Below are 23640 nucleotides of genomic sequence, written 5' to 3'. Positions count from 1 at the left end.
TGGTGTCGCTATGGGGGCAAAATACGCCCCTAGCTTGGCTAATCTTTTCATGGCCAAGTGGGAGGAGGATGTCATCTATGCCCACCGGAACCCCCATCTTGTCCTGTAGGCTAGATACATAGATGACATCCTCCTCCTATGGGATGGTGATGGTCAGGAGCTCCAACAGTTCCTATCCTCCCTTAATGTTAATAACCGTGGGATTCATCTTAACTTTGAATTGAGTCAAACTCAGATTCACTTTCTGGACCTTACTCTAAACATAGAAGGTAACTGTCTATCAACATCAACTTTCTTTAAAGAGAGTGACCGTAATTCCTACATATCTCTAGAGAGCTGTCATTACAGACCTTGGCTTAATGCAATACCTAAAAGTCAATATATGAGAATACGTAGGAATTGTTCAGACTTGGATAAATTTATGGCACAGAGCAACACCCTTACAGAGAGATTCCTTGAGAAAGGATACAATAAAGATAGCCTGCTACCGGTCTTAAAAGAAGTGCATGACATGGACAGAGATCTCTTATTGAGAGACAAATCTAGGCCTAGGAATTTAGACCAAAACTTGGGAGTACTTTTATCACCACCTTTTCCCTGCAGCATAAGGAAGTCAAACAACTGGTGTCTAAACATTGGCATATCATTACCAATGATAAAATTCTGAAAGAGGCCCTACCGCTGAAGCCAAAATTTGTTTTCAGAGGAGCCCCTTCTTTCAGAAATAAACTGGCTCCAAGTGTACTAGACCCCCCAACCAGGAGGACCACCTTCTTTTATCAACGGAATGGCTTTTATAAATGTAACAGGTGTCGGGTGTGTTCTACCAACTCCTGTCTAAACAGGAGAACTCAGTCTTTTATGTCTACTGTGACAGGTCGAACACATCCGATCACCCCATTCATTGCGTGTTCCTCCTTTGGGGTGGTCTACATGTTGCAATGCCCGTGTGGCTTGCAATATGTGGGACGTACCAAACACCCCCTACAAGTGAGGCTCAATGAGCACATCACCAATATCTTGACCGGCTTCAAGAACCATTCAGTTTCCAAGCACTACCGATTGGTACATGGAAGAGATCCCTCCAATACCCTATTTTTAGGCATTGATCGATATAATCCCCACTGGCGAGGGAGCTCCATGGTGCGTGACATTTCCAGATTGGAGATGTCCTGGGTCCATAGGATCAAAAGTTACACGCCCCATGGTCTGAATATAGATGTGGATGTCAACGCCTTCATTGACAATTCCTAATTATGTCCCAGGCGTAGATTACCCATTGGGAATGGAGAGTCCATATCTCGCCGTACCTTTTGGGGTAAATTTATATGACTTGCTAGGTAAATAAATATTAAAATATTTTTGGATTTTTTGTGGACTTTTTGAATTTCTCTGTCCCACCTAGTACCTAATTTACATTTAATATCATCCATGGTACTTTGTTATTTTGGGGTGTATGGGAGTTCTGTCACATTTGTCAATTTGCTCCATCCTTAGGATATGAGGTGGAATGTATATTTATATTTTTCCCCTTTTCTTATCCCTAATCCTGTTTAGGATATTATCCTTATAGGAACATAATATATGTTTATAGGCCACCCACTTTCTAACACATAGGGAGTATGATGTTTCCATTTGTAATTTTTATGTATTTTTTATCCGTTGTCTTAATGTATCAATATGCTTTGGACATTATTATTCTGCATGTTTCATAGGTTTAGATTTCTATGTTAGGGTTCAGAGATGTCACACAATGTGGGTGTATACTAGACGGTACTTGAGGTTTTCCTGGCCTTTTCTGATATATCTTAAATGTTAACGCCCTTACCATAGGAAGGTGTGGCATGTCATTTAGATATAATGCCCACATCCTAGGGAGTGCTGTTTTGTGTTTTATTTCTTTTTATCAATAGATTTTAATGCAAATGCCCTCAGTAACGATGGTATTGCATGGTATTTGGTTAGATGCCCACATCCAAGATGGTGCCCGCTTCCCCTCAGCGGGACTCAGAGCGAGGCTTGGTGTGCGCATATAACGTGGTGGCTCAGCACGCTGCCCGTTCCCCATTGAGAACGTCAACGTATGACGAAACGCGTCTGGGAGGGACGTGCTGACGTCACCACGTTGCCATAGTGAGGACGGGAGAGTATCTGAATTGCCGGCCGGCTCCGTTTTGACTTCGCTTTTAACTTTTCGATTTTGTGTAAGTGTTACTTCATTTTTAATAAACCTGGTATATACAGTATTATGCTATTGGCTCCTTCTCTACCATATGTGCGCCTGAGCCTGGATCCTACTGTGGCGGGACGTACCCTCATCATTCTCCATAGAAGCCCGTTTGAGATCCGACACACTGTTTATCCCATGTAGAGATCTGGTAAGCAGGATCTCCTGAAGGTTTGCTGCCGCTTTCTACCTAGTGTTTGCTCTATGCATGGTGATTAATTTCTGGCTTGATTAACCTCGCTCACTTGGTTTTTCTATCTGGTAAGCAGTTTGCACATATGATTTGTTGCACCTAGAGGATTCATGTCTTTCTTGGGTGATCATTACATGCCTAATTTTTCTCAGTTTTTCCGGTAAGCAGATCTGGGTGTCATTCACGTTCTGTTTGCTACATATATTTCACTTCATCTCTCTATCCCAGCATTTATAATTTGCATGTTTTTTCTGACACTTTTCAATCACCCCCAGTTGTTATTCTTTACACTGGTTTCTTATGATCACATATGATTGTTTGGGTTAAGATTGAGTGTTGCACTTTTTTGCATTTTTGAGGTGTTTTACATATCAGTATTACACTATGTTTGCCTTTTTTATTTTTTGCTAAACTCTGTGGACTGCACATACGGGACGAGCGTGTTTATCCTGCCTCCTTTGGACTGATCATCTCAAGGCCCAGGCTGGGTTTAAGCCACTTGTCTTGTTTTGGCTTACTTCTGGTAAGCACATTACCATACTAAGGGTTCCAGATTTATGCTGTTTGCATCACCCATTTACTTTGGAGGATCATCACGTCACTCACTTATGACAAGTTTTATTTACAAGGGACTTTTTTATTTTATTTAATTTTTTTCACACATGGGACTATACTTCACAGTGCCGATTTTTTAGCGCGGTTTCTTTTGTTTTAAGTTTTATTGTGGTGTGCCTCACTTGTAACCGCAGCTTGCCATATACATTTTTTCTCCAAGCGCAGTTTTTTTCTTTTTTTGTATAGTAATAACTATGTGGGTTATAGGCCACCTTCAGGTGATGGACACTGGCACACCCCAAGACAGGAAGTTCACGCCCTATATAACCCCTCCCATACTGGGAGTACCTCCAGTTTTTTTTGCCAGTGTCTAAGGTGTTGGTCACGAGTAAAGATGTGCTATGCAGAAGCTCCGCTGGAGTAATCCTTGCTGGAGCAAGCTATGCAACTGGATCCATTCACAGTACCATTAAGGCCAAAGTGGATGGTACCGGGTCTCGTGGCGTTAGAAACAAGGTTTTGCCTGTAACGCTTCTCTTTGAGTGCTGGACCCTGGGGTCCAGTGCTTTGGTCATACACCAATACCATAAACCTTTCTGGCAGGGTGCTATACAGGTCCAACGGAGTGGGACCCCGATAAAAAGGGACCCTGTTCCTTGAAGGTTTTTTAACGGAACCCGCCGTGAATGGGTGAAGATTGGGTCTGTTTGGTTATACCACAGAATCCTGCGGCGGGATAATGTAAGTGGAGATTCCTAAGGAATTTTAAAACTTTCTTATGGATTTACTCCCTGTAGTAAATGCTGTCATGCTTAAAGTCGCCACCGGGGGCTGTAAAGAGCACATACCTGTTGCATGCTTCCAGGTCTCGCTCTGTGTCAGAAGCTGTCAGTCTTCCTCGAGCTAAGCCGTCCTAGCCTCCGGTAAGATGTTGGAGGGGTTTTTTTTTTTGTGAAACTTCCCCCACCTGGGCAATATTACTCTCCCCCCCCCCCCCCCCTCTCCAGGAGCAGGTAGGGGGAGTCTATATATGGTCGGCTGTATGCCGCTTCGCTCCCTCTCCCACCGCCCCTCGCAGCGGTGGCTCTCCTTTCTTCCTCCTTGCTCTTCCCCCCCCCCCACACTGATCCGATCTGATGCCCGCGCGGGAAACCGCTTTTGAAAAAGGGGAGGGGGCGTGGCTTGGCACGGCGTTGGCATGGCTCAGCATCAGCGCAGGACTGCAAAGGCTATAAAGTCTCCATTGCCATGCTTGCATTTGGCTAGCGGAGGGATACAAGAGCAGAGGGGCATGTGAGTGTGGTGACACAGGCATTCCCAAGTCACATTTACTCAGCATCAGGCTAAGCATTAATAGCAGCAGCAGTTGCTGGACTATTGCTCAGCAGTGGGTGCCTTTTTTTTCTGGCAGTATGGCAGTGCGTTTGTGCTTAGGACTATGCCTTCCAGAAGGGGAGGTATAAACAACCCCGAAAAGGGGACCAAGGGTGTCACCCTCGGGCTCTGAGGACCCTAATCTTTCCTCTGCAATGCCATCCTCCCCTGAAGGACCAGGGGTGAGCCATCGGGTCTGTCAAGTGTTGCAACCGTTTCCAACATTTTAGCCCCTGTCTATATTACTGAGGATGTTTTCTCTTCAGCCTTGGTGGGGTTGGAAGAAAGGTTGGCTGCTCTAATGGCATCTTCCCAGAATGGGAGAAAATGTGATAGGTCCCCTTCTCCCGCCCAGGGCCCTCAAACAGAGGAACGGGGGGGCGGGGGAAGATGAGTTCCTCTCAGGGGACCGTGAAGAGACTGATGACTCCTTCTGAGGAACCCTTTTCAGCTTCGCAATCTCTTACAGAAATGGTTCGCTCTACATTTAAGATACCCTTAACTGAGTCAGCTGGAAGGCCAACTTCTTCTTTGGGTTCTTTGAAGCCTCCTCAGGCTTTGCATGTCTTTCCTGTCAATCCATTACTGGAACAGCTTATATATTCTGAGTGGGATCATCCAGATAAGCATTTTCTTCCTCCTAAAAAGTTCTCAGCACTTTATCCTGTGGAGGAAAAATTCACTAAAAAGTGGAATATACCGGCAATTGAGGCTGCTATATCCTCTGTTAATAAAAGTTGAGCTTGTCCGGTAGACAACGCTCAAATGCTTAGGAATCCAACCTATAAAAGATTGGAATTCCTGTTAAAAAAAACTTGTTTTCTTTGGCAGGTGCAGTGACTCAACCTGCAGTGGCGGCAATAGGTGTATGTCAATCCCTGAAGGACCAGTTGAGACAAGCGCTCAAGGTTATCCCTGATCAGCAGGCCCAAAATTTAGCCGAGCTGCCAGGGGCATTATGTTTTGCAATTGACGCTATTAGAGATTCTATTCTTCACACCTTATGTTTGTGCTGGTGCATATGCGTAGGATCTTGTGGTTGAAAAATTGGTCAGCTGAAGCGCCATGCAAAAAACTCCTGGCTGGTTTTCCTTTCCACGGTGAACGGCTGTCTGGGGATGATTTGGACAAATACGTCCAAAAAATTTCAAGTGAAAAAGTACCCTTTTGCCAGTTAAGAAAAGGAGTAAACGTCCCTCATTTAAACGGGCTCCTTCTCTAAGGCCAGGGGCATCAGTCTCTAGGCAGTCGCGACGTCCTCCACCGTCGGATTCAAGAGGTAAACCTCAGGGTCAATCCCAGGGACAGAAGAAGTCCTGGGGAAGAAAACCTACGAAACAGAATGCAAAGGCCGCTTTATAAAGGGACGCCCCCGCTCGCTCGAGTGGGGGAAGACTTCTGCAGTTCTCAAGGGTCTGGCAGGAAGAGTTTCAGGACATGGGTGGTCTCCACAGTAGCTTTGGGTTACAAACTAGAGTTCCGTGAGTCTCCTTGTTTTCTGAGGTCAAACGTCCCCAAAGATCCAGAGAAAAAAGTCCCCCTTTCGGGCATTAGACCGGCTTCTGTCTCAAAAGGTGATCATGGAGGTCCCCATGGAAGAGCAGGGGTTGGGGTTTCATTCAAACCTCTTCAAGGATCTAAACCGGTTCCTGAATATCCGCTCTTTTCGCATGGAATCAATCCGATCAGTAGTCTCCATCCTACAGGGAGGAGAACTTCTGGCGTCAATCGACATCAAGGATGCATACCTGGATGTGCCTATTTTCCCCGCTCACCAGAGATTTCTGCGTTCTCGAGGTAGCAAAGCTCCATTTTCAATTTGTAGCCTTGCCTTTCGGTCTAATTACTGCACCCCGGGTGTTTACAAAAGTTCTGGCCCCTCCTCTGGCCAGACTAAGAGCTCAGGATATAACGGTAATAGCATACCTAGATGACCTGCTGTTGATAGACCGGTCGGTAGCCCACTTAGACCAAAGTGTGCTCTGCACAGTCCACTACCTGGAATACCTAGGTTGGATTCTCAACCTAGAAAAATCTTCCTTAAAGCAACTAAGAAGGCTAGAGTACTTAGGTCTGATCATAGACACAGCCCAGAAAAGAGTATTTTTGCACCAGGCAAAGATCCGCGCCATAAAAGAGCTGGTCCAGGTGGTCAGGGCGAAGAAGGATCCTTGCCTTTGCATGAGGTTGTTAGGGAAGATGGTGGCTTCATTTGAAGCTGTTCCCTATGCTCAGTTTCATTCGAGACTGTTGCAAAACAGTATCCTATTTGCTTGGAACAAAAAGGTCCAAGCTCTAGATTTCCCAATGAGTCTGTCTCCAAAGGTGCGCCAGAGCCTCAGTTGGTGGTGGATAACCAAGAATCTGCAGAAAGGATAATCCTTCATACCAGTTGCCTGGAAAGTGGTAACAACAGATGCCAGCCTTTTGGGTTGGGCGGCAGTCCTGGAAGAAACGACTGTCCAAGGGAAATGGTCCAGAACTGAAAGGACCTTGCCCATCAACATTCTAGAGATTCGGGCAGCACGCTTGGCCCTGAGGGCCTGGACATTCAGGTTGCAGAATTGTCCTGTCAGGATCCAATCCGACAATGCCACAGCAGTGGTCTATTTCAATCACCAGGGGGGCACCAGAAGTCATGCAGCCCAGGGAAAGGTGAACCATATCCTAACTTGGGGAGAAAAGCATGTACCTTGCCTATCAGCAGTCTTCATTCCAGGGATAGAGAATTGGCAGGTGGACTACTTGAGTTGCCAGCAGTTGTTCCCGGGGGAATGGTCCTTTTTACCCCGACATCTTCCTGGCATTATGCCAAAGATGGGGGGGTCCCGGACATAGGTCTATTTGCGTCCAGGTTCAACAGAAAAATCTACAACTTTGTGTCCAGAACAAGGGATCCACTCGCATGCGGAACAGATGCCTTAGTGACCCCCTGGGATCAGTTTTCACTGATTTATCCATTCCCTCCTATTCTGCTGTTACCATGGCTTCTTCGCAGGATCAAGCAGGAAAGGAAGTCAGTGGTTCTTGTTGACCTGAAGATCTTGGTATGCAGAGATCATAAAGATGGCGGTAGGGGACCTATGGACCCTACCACCAAGTCCAGACCTGCTCTCGCAGGGACCAGTATTCCATCGTACCTTACAAACGCTAAATTTAACTGTTTGACTATTGAAACCCACATTGTGAAGAATCGTGAGCTTTCAGGGTCAGTGGTATCTACCTTGGTTAATGCAAGGAAGCCAGCTTCCAGAGTCATATATTAGAGTCTGGAGGGCATATGTTTCCTGGTGTGAATCCAGGGGTTGGCATCCTAGAAAGTATGTCATCGGTAGAATCCTTGCCTTTCTGCAAGTAGCATTAGAAATGAAGCAGGCCTTGAGTACTATCAAAAGCCAGGTCTCTGCCTTATCTGTATTTCAACGACCACTTGCTTCGCATTCCCTGGTCCCTAGTTTTATACAGGGGGTAATGTGGCTTAATCCACCGGTTAGGTCACCCCTGAATCCTTTGGGACTTGAATTTAGTTTTGTCTGTATTACAAAGACAGCCTTTTGAGCTGATACAACATACTCCCTTGGTCCTTTTGACAAGGAAGTTAGTTTTTCAGGCTGTCATATCTTCTGCAAGAAAGGTATCAGAGTTGTCTGCTCTTTCTTCTAAAGAGCCATGTTTAATTATTAACAAGGATAGGGTGGTATTGCGTCCTCATCCTAGCTTTCTGCCGAAGGTAGTGTCAGGTTTCCATTTAAACCAGGATATTGTTCTACCTTCATTTTTTCCAGAACCCTGTTCTACGGAAGAAAAGTCGCTACATTCTCTTGATGTAGTGAGAGCAGTGAAAGTCTACTTGAATGCGACTGCTCAGATTCGGAAAATGGATGTTTTTGTTTGTGTTGCCTGAAGGTCCTAGAAAAGGACAGGCAGCATTGAAATCCACTATCTCTCTAAGTGGATTCGGCAAGTGATTGTTCAGGCTTATGGTTTGAAAGGGAAAATCCCACCTTTTCCATTTAAAGGGCACTCCACCAAGGCTGTTAGTTCTTCATGGGCAGTGCATCACCAAGCCTCCATGGCTCAGATCTGCAAGGCCGCAACTTGGTCTTCAGTCCATAATTCACTAGATTCTATCAGGTGGATGTAAAAAGGCATCAGGATATCGCTTTTGGGCGCAGTCTGCTGCAGGCAGCAGTAGATCCTCAAGTCTGATGGCACCCCGCTTTGTCTGCCTCCCCTCAGATAGCATTGCTCTGGGACATCACACATAGTTATTACTATGGTGCTCTGTGTCCCGTGATGTACGATAAAGAAAATAGGATTTTTATAACACGTTGCCTGTAAAATCCTTTTCTTGGAGTACATCACGGGACACAGAGGTCCCTCCCCTCTTTTATGGGATATACGTTTATTGCTTTGCTACAAAAACTGAGGTACTCCCGGTATGGGAGGGGTTATATAGGGAGTGAACTTCCTGTCTTAGGGTGTGCCAGTGTCCATTACCTGAAGGTGGCCTATAACCCACATAGTTATTACTATGGTGCTCTGTGTCCCGTGATGTACTCCACGAAAAGGATTTTACAGGTAAGCTATAGGTAAAATCCTATTAAAACTTACGTAATTCCTGCTAAATTCCTACTAAGGCCTCATTCAATGTGGTGTGCTAAAGCGTACGTCCATGGAGGGCAACGTGTACCTACACAGGTATTCTGTGTATCCCTGTGCAGGCAGTCCTATTCATGTGAAATAGGACACAGCAGCTGCCAGGACAGATCTGAGGGTGGGTGTAGGTGCATGGACCCAAACGCAGACAGTGTGAATTCAGGGACATGCACCCACATGGATAAGTTGGGAGTAGTGGCTGTGTCCTTGTAGCTGACGCATCCCAATTGACATGAATGGGACTGCCTGCACAAGAATGCATGGAACACCTGTCCATTCCCATACAGCTGCTGTGTCCAAATTGACATCAATGGGACTGCCTGCATATGGATGCATGAAACACCCTGTGCATCCCTCTGCAGCTAAACACTGCCATGTAGTGGTATGCCCTGCGTGAACCAGGCCTTAGACTTTGTTTAGACTTATGGTTTGGGGGGGGGGGGGGGGGGTGCTGCAGTGCATTTGTTGGTAAAAATGGGATTAAAACTGGTGGTGAGGAGGCATCGCATCGCTCTCTCACTGCCTGTCAGTAGCCTCTGGAGTGTAGCCTTGGTCTTTAGAGGCAAGGGCGATTTAGACGAATGTCTAAATTTACCCTTAGGGCTGTCCAATCGGGTCCATCTGTCAGTTTTTCAGGCGGACTTGATGGGACCCTCCAGTCTCTTCTATGGAGCAGTGATAAGTTCATTGACATCCGCCGCTATATGATCCTGCCTTCGAAAAACAGCTGGATGGAGATCCTATTTTCCACTTGTCTGACAGATTGGATATGATCGCATGAAAATGGACAGGCGGTCCGTTTTCACTTGATGTTCCCATAGAGGAGATCGGGACCTGTCATCCGCAGGGGGATTAACAGACCAATCCCCCTCAGAACAAGCAGATTCTGTCCTATGGAAGTGCCTGTGTGAAAGGGGCCTTGCTATGATTTTTTTTTTTTTTTGGGGGGGGGGTTTGTCCTTGAAGAGACATCAAGGGTCTAAACAAACCTCTGTGTGTGTTTTTGTTTTCTTTTTTTTTTTTTTTTTTTTTTTTTGACAGGGAAAGGGACTGAAGAGTTCCCTTTCTCTGCAGGCTCAGCTGCAATACTTATGAATGGATGAAAGCCTCTGAATAGGGGCTCTCATTCATTCATAAATGGTGGCATAGTAAACACTATGCCACAGTGATAGCTGAACATAGTGAGCGATTGGTACCGAATGCTCACTATGTTCACCTAGGAGAGGAAGGAGGCTGGTACATGTTTACCAGCCGCCACCCCCTACCCCCCCCCCCCCCCCGCGCTCTCCATCCTGACACACTTCACTCGCCTCGCTGATCTCCCGGGCAGCAGATGCCGAGAATGCCAGGGATCGGTGAGCGAGGGGGGGGGCGGAGGGTGGAGGGTAACGGGTAGAGAGGCGGTGGAGGGGGTGTCATTTTAACTGAATAACTGAATAAAAGAATAGCTTGTTAGCCACTAATCGGAGCTATTTTTTTTTTGTTCAGCAGAGTCTGCTGAACATTTCTGATATAAGTTTATGGTCACTGAGGTGATCATGAGCTTATAACAGAGCAGGAATATAGGTCCATACGTCATATGGACTTGGCCACCTGCAGGCACTTCTGTAGGTCCGTACAGTGTTTGGACCTGGCAGTGAAAGGGTTAAAGTAAAAGGTGGTTCAACAAAACACTGACGCAAGGGGGTGATCCTTTTTCCAACTCAGTGATTCTGTTTTTTTTTTTTTTTAATTAAAAAAATAAATAAATATGTTCTGATATGTTGGTGTTTTATCTTTCACTTGGATGTTATAAGGAATACAGCTGGTTGAAACAAAAACTGTATCTGTCTTAATTTCAGGCTGAAAATAAAAAATGTGATTATTGGGGGGTGATTCTTTTCTATACCCACTGTATATAGTTTGTCGAAAGACAAATTTTATTAACAATATATATGTTTGTTTATATGGATGGATATATACATTTTAACAATGCATTAGGCCTCATTCACACCAGAAAAAGTTTTTTAACTTTATTTGGAGAAATTAAAGCGGAGTTCCACCCTAAAGTGGAACTTCCGCTCATCGGATTCCTCCCCCCCTCCGGTGTCTCAATTGGCACCTTTCAGGGGGGAGGGGGGTGCAGATACCTGTATAATACAGGTATCTGCACCCACTTCCGGGTATAGCTAGCCGCAGAGTCCCCGCCCACCCCTGTTGTGTTGTGGGAAGTACACAGTTCCCACAACACAACGGGGACCAGGTAGACGCGCAGCGCGACTCGCGCATGCGCAGTAGGGAACCGGGCAGTGAAGCCGCAACGCTTCACTTCCCGATTCCCTCAGTGAGAATGGCGGCGGCAGCACCCGAGCATCGAGGAATGGTTCGGCCTCGGGTGCCGACATCGCTGGAGCCCGGGACAGGTGAGTTTCCTTATTTTAAAAGTCAGCAGCTGCAGTATTTGCAGCTGCTGACATCTAAAAAAAAATTTTTAGCGAAACTCCGCTTTAAGTTAAAAAAAAATAGGATACAACATAATGCTGCTTTTTGTAAGAAAGACTTTCCCATTATGCTAACTTCCTCACAGCCTTCTGTTTTCCTGTATGTGTTAAATACACTCAGGTGCGCTACTATTGTCCAACAAAATTTGGTTGAAAAAAACCCTTCAACCTAGGTGTGCATATTTATAAATAAACAGAATATGTATCAATAAAGTGCACTGCATAAGAAACAATGTATAGATTGGTGAAGTGCAGTCCGCTTAGGAAGGAAAGTCCTACGGGCTCAATATAAAATCCATGATTTTTCAGAGGTAGAACTTCATCTTCTCTGTGTGAAGCATATAAAACTTCTATACAAAAAGAGTAAAGAGGGTCCGCTTTACCAGACGTAGAGGACCCCTATTATGGGAGTCTTACAGGCTCAGATTAACAGATCCCGACAGGAAAAGCTGATCGAGTTTCCATGCTCAGACATCCATCCACCCTGAGGATTACACTGCCGCTTGGGATGACCGTACAATGCGAGTACTATGTACTATGAGAGTATAAAGAGGAAGTTCATTTCTCAAGCGCCACCCTTTGGGCGCCTTCTGCTAATTTCATTAGAATCTTAGTAGAAGTTTGGTGAGTGTTGATTTGCGATTTTCAGATCGTACAAAACAAATGCCTTTTAAAATACGTTTGGCATAACTACATGCAAAGCAGCTTCATTATTATCCCATTAAAGAAGATGAGAATCTTGACATTTCATCAATTGTTAATTCTAGATTACTACCGTTAGATTACAAGAACGACCGCTTCCGGCTCGTTCCTTGGTTCCGATCATGCGTGTTTGTACTTTCGGCTTTTGTGTGACGGATTTGTGTACTGACCATCCGAAAATCAGACATGCAGCCGTCGTTCGCCAAAAATGTACTAGCCTGTCATCCAACATTTGTTGTCCGAAAATTGGAAAACAATTGTCGAAAGGAGCGTACTAACGTTAAGAATTTTGGATAACAGCCTGTCAAACGACAATCCCCTTCCGAATTTCGCATTGTGTATTCCTGACAGGTTGAAGGACTTTTGTGGTTGTAAGCCTTTCAAATGCAAAATAAAACAAACCCTCATTATACTCCCTACCCCCATCCCTCTCATCCTACTGAATAATGTGCATGTTTTCCAGTGAGGCAGAGCGAGGTGTCCATTCCCTCCACTCAGGTTTCAGATTACACTGAGCTCTCTGCTCTGTGCTGTGAAGTGTTTGAAGTCAGGCCTCTGCCTCCAAGAAGATGAGAAATGTTATCTGCTCTGTGTACTTTGAAGGCATCCAGAGGAGAGAGCATTGCATATGTGGGAAGAGTTTCTTTATGATTGTTTAACACTTGAGGCTTGTCATTTCACTGAGCTTATGTAAAGGTTTATTACTACTTTAACAGTACATTATTACACCTACTAGTACTGTGAGTTCCATGACTCCCCAATGGTAGCTCCCTCAAGACACCCATAAGAACTATTTCTGGCCAGCTCTTAAAGAGCTGGATGCATTCCTAAACGTACACAGGTATAGGATTCTGCATATGGTTTTTCAGAATCCTACAACCATTGAATTTAAAATTCTGAGCAACATCGCCTGAGACAAGCACTCATTCAAAACACACACACAGTAGGGTTCTAACTGCTGAGAAATTGTAATACTAAGCTAAAGACTAATGTAAGTGTTAAGGCTGGATACCGTCAGATGTATTTCCACCTTCAATAAACAGATGTGATTTATTGCAATAATTATCCAAGCTTGCTCTTAACTTAACCCACATATACAGGCTGTGCTGTCTTGTTTCAAGTTAAATTGGTTAGGTCAGTCATTAACTACCAAGAGACTACTGTTCACTGGGACTACTCTTCACTGGGATAGCATACCCATCAATGTGGTGGACCGGGCTGATAAATTACTGGGAGGGGCTGGGTATGACCCAGCAGTCTTGGTCCACTTTGTTACCAATGACAGGATATATGGAAGGTGGAGGCTCCTTAAGAGACAATTTAAAGAACTAGGCTGCAAGTTGAAGGGAAGGACCTCCAAGGTGATATTCTCTAAAATATTGCCTGTGCCATGCACAACACAGTCTTTGCAGATGACACCAAGCTATGCAGTGGAATAACGCTCTTACAGGATGTTCCCAACTCACAAGCTGACCTCAATGCACTGTTTAATTGGGCAACTATGTGGCAAATGAGGTTTAATGTTTATAAATGTAACGTTATGCACTTGGGGGCTAAGAATATGCATGCATCATACATACTAGGAGGAGTACAACTGGGGGAATCCATAGTGGAGAAGGATCTGGGGGTTTTGGTAGATCATAAGCTTAATAATAACATGCAGTGCCAAGCTGCGGTTTCCAAAGTCCTTTCTTGTATTGAGAGGTATGGACTCCAGAGAGAGAGAGATGTATCATTTTGCCCCTGTACAAATCATTAGTAAGGCCTCATCTGAATATGCAGTTCAGTTTTTGGCACCAGTTCTCAAAAAGGTATATCGAGGAAATAGTGCAGAAGAGGGCAACCAAACTAATAAGCGGCATGGAGGAATTTACAGTAGCTATAAGGAAAGATTAGAGGAGCTAAATTTATTCTCTCTTGAGAAGAGGAGATTAAGGGGGAATATGATCAACATGTATAAACACATAAGTGGTCAATATGGTGAACTTGGTGTTGAGTTATTCACTTTACGGTCATCAGAGGACAAGGGGGCACTCTTTAAGTCTAGAAGAAAAAAGATTTCATCTCCAAATACGGAAAGGTTCCTTCACAGTAAGAGCTATGAAAATGTGGAATAGACTCTCTCCAGAGGTGGTTCTGGCCAGCTCAGTAGATTGCGTTTAAAAAAAGGCCTGGATTCTTTATTTCCTTAATGTACATAATATAACTGGGTACTAACATTTATAGGTAAAGTTGATCCAGCGAAAATCCTTGGGTTCAGGAAGGAATTTTTTTTCCCTGCTGTAGCAAATTGGATCATGCTTTGCTGGGTTTTTCGCCTTCCTCTGGATCAAATATGGGATTGTATAATGTATAATATATATATATATATATATATATATATATATATATATATATATATATATATATATATATATATATATATATATATATATATATATATATATATATATATATATATATACACTTTTTTTTTTTTTTTTTCAACCCAACTATGTATATGTTCAGACTCCACAATGCATTGCCCCCAAATACTTCCTAATAGTCTAAAAGTTCATTCTCATAAATATTTAAACCTGTATCCACAATAGATGTAATGGTGTCAGGGCGTCAAGCAGGAAGACTTGCAAAAGATGCGTGCCTATCACTTTTATCTGTTCTCTTTTATCAGCCATGACTTGGCAACATGCTATCCTAATGTAGACAAATAGGGAAGCTGTTCATAGACCATCTCTGTGGTGAAATACGAGAGGAATTAAAGTAGTACTATAGGCAAAACTTTTCATTTCATTTTGGATAGAGCAAGGGAGGGTTATAACCCCTGTCAGATTTATTTTTTCTGCCATCTGCATTACATTGCAGAGATTTCCCTTCACTTCCTGTCCCACAGCCAAACAGGAAGTGAAAGAAAATCCCTCCAGATAAGGGGAGTTCCCATTGGAAGTATTCTTTTTATTACTATTCTAGGGATAACCCAACATTTGGGATTTTCTTTCACTTTCAATGCTCATGGTAAACCGGTCAAATCTCCTTAACTGAGGCACAGGCAACTGTAAAAACTGACAAGCATTCTAATCCCTCTCCACTCTATCCAAAACTTAAAAAAAAAAAAAAAAAAAAAAACTAAAATAGCTAAAACAGCCCATTCAGTTTATAGTCATTTCCAGGCAGTTGAGTTTAGAGATAAACAGGAGGAACAACCCTATACCCAAAACTCACACCCCCAATCTCAGCGCTGTGCATAAACAGGTCTTACAAAATTGCAATTAATAATATCTAGAATATAAAATAATATGTACAAAAAACACAATTAAGGAAATAAGTACATTAAAAAAGAGGTTTCCCCCAGCAGCCACTTAAAATCAATAGAATGGTATAAAATGTTGAAATTAAAAACCTCAATAGAGATCAGAAATAAAAACATTAAAGCAGCGCTTCTATCAGGCAGAAAAATTGTATCTGATAGATGAATTTATATACAGATACTAGACTACAAATAAATGATAAAGAGTCTCTGATAAGTGTAAGTGGTATATCAGGCTATATATCCATAAGTGCACCGTTCACCAGACACTTCACCTCTGTGTGCTCCACACCCCCGCAAGGGGTTTGTACTCACCAGGACCTACAGAAAAATAGGCACGAACACACATCTCATGGACAAGCTGTCTGGATATCTCAATGGAGGAGTGCAGTCTTATCTCCGGAATCCCCAATCCCCGAACTCCTCAGACTACCGGCACTCTGAGCAGCCTCTGCATTGCTGGGATGAATCTACAACACACGTGGGGGGGCGGGGCTTCACTAAACAGTCAACCCCGCGGTCTGCAGCTCATTAGTCTCCGGACCACTGTATATAAATCCATCTATCAGATACAATTTTTCTGCCTGATTGATAGAAGCGCTGCTTTAATGTTTTTATTTCTGATCTCTATTGAGGTTTTAAATTTCAACATTTTATACCAGTTGAGTTTAGAGGCCTTTTTTAGAAAGCTAAAGTTTAGAAGCATTTTAAGCGACAAACGCTTCTAAACGCGGTAACTCGCGTTTAGCCGCATTTCCTTTACAGGAGTTTTTCATTTTTGGCCATTTTGAAATTAGAAAAAATTTTTTTATTTTTTTTCAAACGCTTCTAAATGCAGCAAAACATGTAAACATGGCAAAACTGACGTTTTAAACATGGGTTTCTATCTGTCAAGTTAAATCATTCAGGAGAGGTTGTAAAAACGTCCCATGTACATGTAAGCCTGAAACAAAAGGCAAAACATTTATGTATAGATATAAAAAAAAGCATTAAATCCCCCCCCCCCCCTTTTTATAAGTGACCTTCCCTCTGCTTCCTCTCTATTCTCAGCTGCATAAGAGCTGGGGGAAGGAGAGGCAACGGTACACTGAGCTTCCCAGTGAATGGCTTGCAAGAGGGTCGTGTCAGGACAAGTCTGATTATTGGAGGAGAGCAGGCTAAGTTCCCAGCATAGTTGTAGAACTGACCATGCTGTGCTCTCCTGCTTAGTGTGGTCAGTTTTTAATAGGAAAGCAGAGAGACTGGTAGGAACTTCAGGGATTTCACACAAAGGAAAGCAAGCAATACAAAGACAACAGATGCTTTCTCATACAAGTACATGGTACAACAGGCACATATTAGGAATATGGGTCAACAAACACTTTAACCACTTTAAGACCAGCCTCGTTTTGGATTTTAGGTGTTTACATGTTTAAAACAGGTTTTTTTGCTAGAAAATTACTTAGAACCCCCAAACATTATATATGGTTTTTCTTCTAACACCCTAGAGAATACAATGGTGGTCATTGCAATACTTTTTTTTGCACTGTATTTGCGCAGCGGTCTTATAAGCGCACTTTTTTGGAAAAAATTCACTTTTTTGAATAAAAAAATAAAAGAACAGTAAAGTTATCCCAATTTTTTTTAATATTGTGAAATATAATGTTACGCCGAGTAAATTGATACCCAACATGTCATGCTTGAAAATTGCTCCCGCTCGTGGAATGGCGTCAAACTTTTACCCTCAAAAATCTCCATAGGCGACGTTTAAAAAATTCTACAGGTTGCATATTTTGCGCTACAGAGGAGGTCTAGGGCTAGAATTATTGCTCTCGCTCTACCGGTCGTGGCGATACCTCACATGTGTGGTTTGACCAACGTTTTCATATGCGGGCGCTACTCGCGTATGCGTTCGCTTCTGCGCACGAGCTCGTCGGGACAGGGGGGTTTTAAAATTTTTTTTTTTAATTTTTATTATTTATTTTACAATATTTTATTTATTTTTACACTTTTAAAAAAAAAAAAATAAATTGTGTCACTTTTATTTCTATTACAAGGAATGTAAACATCCCTTGTAATAGAAAAAAGCATGGCAGGACCTCTTAAATATGAGATCTGGGGTCAAAAAGACCTCAGATCTCATATTTACACTAAAATGCAATTAAAAAAAAAAAAAAAAAAAAAAAAGTCATTTAGAAAAATGACATTTGAAAAAATATGCCTTTAAGAGGCGTGGACGGAAGTGACGTTTTGACGTCGCTTCCGCCCAGCAGTGTCATGGAGACGAGTGAGCACCATCTTGGCCTCACTCGTCTCTATACACACCATGGCAGAGGACGCGATCGCCTCCGCCGCTACCGACGGCTCCGGTAAGCGGCGGAGGGCACCGGATCGCGGCGGGAGGGGGGGGGCCCCTCTCCCGCCACCGATAAAAGTGATCTCGCGGCGAATCCGCCGCAGGGACCACTTTTATCTGAAAGCCGGCCGCCGCACGAAAACGGGGATACCGGGGTTATGGCAGCTAGCTGCTGCCATAACAACGATATCCCCGTTCAAACTTAGGACGTACATAGTCGTGCGGCGGTCGGGAAGTGGTTAAGTCACATTACCTGCAGCTTGGTAAAACTTGAACTTCCATAGCTTGACCACAGGTTTAAAAAGATATATTTTTTTTTTCTGCAGAAAAATACTGTATATTGAAAGTTCCATTGGTGTGTATTTTTTTTTTTTTTAATATTACCAGATAAATTGTAAATCGTGCTTGTCAGTGTTTTCAACACTGGTTCTGAAACATACATTCTTTCTTTCTGTTGTAGAAATATTACCCACCAGATTTTGATCCTTCTAAAATCCCCAAGTTAAAACTTCCAAAAGATCGGCAATATGTTGTGCGTCTGATGGCTCCATTCAACATGAGGTAAGCTGAAATATTAGGGAATACCAAAGGTTTGGTAAAAAAAAACCCCCTGTGCAGGAAATGGTAAAAAGCTTTAGATATTAAATTTTCTTTATTGTACTGCAGTTATTGGTAAACAGAATGTTACAAATAATTAAAATCTTCTATATACCTTTTAAAAATGTTTAATATTTTTTTTCTCCTAGCTCCATATTTCTGTTACATGGAGATAATTAGTTCACAGGAAAAGATGCTGTCCCTTGAAATCTTCTTTTCTTGTTTTAAAACAACTCTATGACAAACAGGAGGGAGTTGGTTGCAGATTCCAAGTGGCTCAGAACTTGTTCATGTTACCATACGCACAAATTTTGAGAATTGTTCTCTTGGCATTAAAATTAGTTGGCAAAATGTTTTAAACAAAACCAAACCTCTCTCCTTTTAATGCACACTTAAAGCTGAACTAAACTCTCTCAATCAGCAGTAACTACTGTATTGGCATATAACACGCACCTTTTCACCCTGAAAATCGGGTGCAAGTAGTGTATGCGTGCTGCTTAGGAGGGAACAGGGAGGGGGACGGGACAAATGCTGTCCGATTACATACAGCGAGAATCTCCTGTTTACTCAGCGGCCTCTGTAATAGTAAGTCCCGTCTCCTGGGCCGGCATTGGACCAGTGTTCTGTCTATCATAGAAGCCGGTCCAGGAGGCGGGATTTTATATTAAAGAGGCCGCCGAGTAAACGGGAGATTCTTGCTGTATGTAATCTGACGGCGCTCGTCCTGCCCCCCTCCCTGTCCCCTCTGAGGCAGCAATAATCTGAGGTGAGGCTGCAGATGGGCATTGATCAGGCTGCATTCATGGCAATGGTGAGCCTGCATATGGGCATTGATCAGGCTGCATTCATGGCAATGGTGAGCCTGCATATGGGCATTGATCAGGCTGCATTCATGGCAATGGTGAGGCTGCATATGGGCATTGATCAAGCTGCATTGATGGGCCAATGTACTGTAGATGGGCATTGATTAGGCGGCATTGATGGGCAATTGTGAGGCTGCAGATAGGCATTGATCAGGCTGCATTGATGGGCAATTGTGAGGCTGCAGATGGCATTGATCAGGCTGCAGATGGGCAATGGTGAGGCTTCATTGATGGGCACTGACTCTTATTTTGCTTCAAAGTTCTTTATTTAAAATGTAAGTGTTTTTTTTTTTTTTTTCCTGAAACTTCCCATCTAAAATGAAGGTGCGTGTTATACGCCTGTGCATGTTATATGCCAATTAAATATATTAATCCTTCTGCTTCTATCATTAGTAAAGTTTTTTTAAACTTTTTGTTACATTTCTTTTAGTGCTTCCTGGTTTCTGGTCTAGGCCAGAATCATATAATTTATCCCAGGAGTCTTCATGGGCATTTTTTTTCTTATATCTGGAGGAGGGGAGTAGGGACTTTTCCAGCTAAACACACCCACCCCTCTGCATGCTTAAGCTAAGATTGATTGTAGGTAGTAAATGCTACGTGAATTCTCTGCCCTCACTCATGTTGACCATGGCTAGAAATGCTAGGGAGGTCTGTTTGAAAGTCATTTCTCAACAAAGTGAAGAATGGAGACATGGTTGGGTGAGTTTTTTGCTTTGGTTATTAAAAGTGAAATAGCATTTGTTTGCAGTACTCAGATATAGTTTAGTTCTGCTCTAAAGGCCAACACTAGGTTTAGCCCCCCCCCCCCCCACAGTGTGTGTGTGTGTGTGTGTGTGTGTGTTTTTGTTTTTGTTTTTGTGTTTTTTTTTTTTTTTTTATTCTTTTTAAAATTTCTTTAGTCCAGCCATTTAATGTGCTGTGTCGTCTTTCACTTTTGTTTCTTCTCTGGCCCAGGAAGGACCAGGTAAGGCATCCCACCACTGGCTGCACACTTTTATTGCCATTTCCACCTAGAGCCTTTAAAGGATACTCGCGCATTACCCCCAACTTTATCCAGAGCTCAAAATGCCCCGCCTCTTCTCTTATTCCCATTTCTCAATAGGAATCAGACCCTGATATGCTGGTTCTAGAGGACACTGAATCAGAAGGGAATGAGGAGGATTTTTTTTTTCCAATTCTTTATTTAGATACAGTGATACAGAAACCATAACAACTTTAAATCCACATGGGATCTTGTATGTGGACAATATCCAATGTCCATACAGCCCTTGGCATCAATGGCCTAAACACACAAAATGTAGCTTCGAGGGCTAGGGGGGCTAGGAAGTCGCTGTATCTCGCACAGTTTTTCCTTTTTTGTTTTTGGATCCCTTTCTCTTAATAATGATATCAAGAGAATAGAGAGATCGAGATCAAGTTCAGAGTCAAGAATATAGTAGCAGAGGGGAGCTAGTTCCGCAATCCATGTCCGTGGGGAGCCTATCCTCATGACCCATCTCTTGAGAGTTGTGTCAACAGCTCGGCATGCTCCTCGGAGTAGACAAACTCGCGCCAAAAATACCATTTTGTGTTAAACTTCTCCTGGAGGCCCCTTTCCCTGGCCAGCAGGTCCTCCATTGCATAGAATTCAGCTACCTTTTTCAGCCAAATTGCCACGCTCGGCGGCTGCGTCTGCTTCCAGTACAGCGGAATGCAACTCTTCGCCGCTGTGAGCAGAAGAGGCAGAATGGACTTCCTATATCTCTTTCTTGGTATCTCAGGGTGATTTAGGAGGAAGAACGCGGGGGTCCATGGCAGCTCGCAGTCTGTGAATTTCTGAACTATACGGTGAACCTCGGTCCAAAAAGGACACAGGAGGCGACAGGACCAGAAAATGTGCAGGAGAGGTCCCGGTTCCTCCCTGCATCTCCAGCACAGCTCTGAGCTTTGAGGGAACATCCTGCGAATCCTCTCCGGCATATAGTACCACCTCATCAGTACCTTGTAACCTGCTTCCTGAGGTTTAGTACACACAGATATCTTGCTAGTAAAGAGGAAAATTCTCTCCACCTGTCTCTCTGTGAACTGGATTCCCAAGACTTGTTCCCACCTAAGTATGTATGGAGGTCTGAAGTTCGGGGTTGGTGTTAGCAATAACTGATATGTCTGGGAAACCAAGTGGCGTGCAGGGGACTGTTCCAGACACAAGCTCGAAACCAGTAAGGCTCCTCCCAAAAGGTTCCGGGGAAGGTAGGGAGCCAATGAAGTGAGCTAGCTGTATTTTTTGCCAGAAGGATAGGCCCGTCAATGATGGGTCCTCCATGATTTGCTGTCTGGACATCCACTGTCCGTTTATGAGGAAGCGTCGAACCTGGGACCGGTCGGCCTCTTTTAGTTCCTGAAATCTAGGGTCTTTCAGACCTGGACTGAAGGCAAAGTTCCCCACAATGGGGGTAATTGGTGAAGGGGTGGGTGCTACGGAGAAGCCTCGAAAGGCTTTTTGGGCTATCTGCCACGTTTCTCCCACAGTAGGCTGCGCTTGGTACCAGGGCAAGGCGTCCAACTGGGTTCCAGCGAGGAGTCCCTCCAGCTGTACCCACTGTTTTAGGGGGCCATGGTGGCACCAGTCCAGGATTCGCGTCAAGATAAAGGTTGGCGTACGGTAGAATGGACACATTCAGCGCCTCTGATTTCTGGAGATTGATTTTGAAAAAGAATAGTGCTCCTTCAATTCTCGTAACAAATTAGGGACAGACACCAGGGGGTTAGTTACGAAGAATAATCGGTCGTCCGCAAGCGCCGCAATTTTTGGGGAGAGGGTGTTGTCAATGCATGGGGCCCGTTATGTTGGGGTTGTTCCTAACTGAACGTAGAAAAGGTTGCAAGGTCAGGACAAAAATTTAAAGGGGACAGAAGGCATCCCTGTCTCGTCCCATTTGCTATTTTAAAGGACGTGGATAGGTGGCCGTTCACCTTAACTTGGGCCGAGGGGTGGGAGTAAATGGCTTGCACCCAATTCAACATTCGTTGACCAAGCCCCACGTGGTGGAGAGTCTCCAGCAGAAAAGGCCAATTCACCCTGTCAAACGCCTTCTCAGCGTCAGTCAAGAGCAGTAACATGGGAATCTTCAGCGTCCGAGCAGCGTGTATCATATTAATTGGCTTGGTAGTGTTATCTCGTGGGGCGAACCCCGCTTAGTCGGAATGGACTAGTTGAGGGATCAGGTCTAATAGGCGCAGGGAAATAATTTTGGTAAATATTTTTAGATCCACGTTAAGGAGGGATATTGGCCTATAGTTTTGGCATATGAGAGGATCTTTACCCTCTTTCGGGATCACTGTGACATAAGCCCAAAGTGTGTCCTCCGGGGGAGTAACTCCCTCTCCCGCCGCATTATAGGCCTTAAAGTGTGGGATCAGAAGCACTCCAAAAGTCTTGTAATAAAGGAGGCAGTATCCATCTGGGTCTGGCGCCTTACTGGGTTGCATGCGTGCCAGCACCAGGGCCATCTCCTCGCTGGAGAGGTGGTCCTCCCAAGGCTGCCAAGACCTCTTCAGTCAGCCGAGGCAACTTAGATTTCTGTAGGTACTCCTCATATGGCTTTTCGTTTCAGGGATTTATCCCTGTCGGAGGTTGGATGTGGGAGATTGTAAAGAGAGGTGTAGTATTTGCGGAACTGCTCTGCAATTTCTTCCATAGCATGTATCTTTGCGTTATTGCTTAGAAGTTCAGGAATAAATGTTCGAGCTTGTTGAGCTCTCAAGGCCCTCGCTAAGAGTTTGCCACATTTATTGCTGTGTTCATAGAAAGTGCGTTTGCATTTAGCAATCATGGCTTTGGCTTGCACCAAGGAAAGAGAACGCAATTGGCTTCTCAATTTTGTAAGTTCTGTTAGTGCCTGGACCGCAAGCGATCTTTTATGTGTTGCCTCTAGGGATCTGATTCTTTCCAGAAGATCAATAGTTTGCTGAGTTCTCACTTTCTTAAGCCGGGAGCCTATTTTAATCAAGACTCCCCTAATGTAGCTCTTGTGAGCCTCCCAGACCGTAAAACGAGTATTATCAGGGGTCACGTTAACTGAGAAGAAGTTTCTCATCTCTCTGGTCACTTCCTCTATGACTTCTGGGGTCTGAATCAGATTCATTGAGCCTCCACATCCACTGTCTGGGACTGGGTGGCAACAAGTCTAGCTCCATGAAAACCGGAGCGTGGTCTGAGAAGGTGATGGAGCCGATCGAGGCTGAGACTACTCTGGACAAAGAGGGATTATGAAAATATTGATTCTAGTGTATGAGTCGTGTGGATGCGAGTAGAATGTATAATCTCTGTGGTTCGGGTTCAAAACCCTCTAGACATCTACTAGATGAAAAG

At 43.9% G+C, this 23640-nt stretch overlaps 1 protein-coding gene across 2 annotated transcripts in view; it reads left to right on the top strand.

Annotated features, from left to right (window-relative positions):
* The window catches only part of YJU2 (YJU2 splicing factor homolog), a 223981-nt gene that overhangs the window by 53525 nt on the left and 146816 nt on the right, over positions 1-23640 (top strand). For both annotated transcript variants that reach the window (XM_073594991.1, XM_073594982.1), the window contains exon 2: positions 18290-18390. In XM_073594991.1, the coding sequence (XP_073451092.1) occupies positions 18290-18390 (101 nt within the window). The remainder of the gene's footprint in view (positions 1-18289; positions 18391-23640) is intronic.

Source organism: Aquarana catesbeiana, linkage group LG01, assembly GCF_042186555.1.
Source record: "Aquarana catesbeiana isolate 2022-GZ linkage group LG01, ASM4218655v1, whole genome shotgun sequence".
NCBI classification, from domain to species: Eukaryota; Metazoa; Chordata; class Amphibia; order Anura; family Ranidae; genus Aquarana; species Aquarana catesbeiana.
This window is presented reverse-complemented; position numbering and strand designations above follow the sequence as displayed.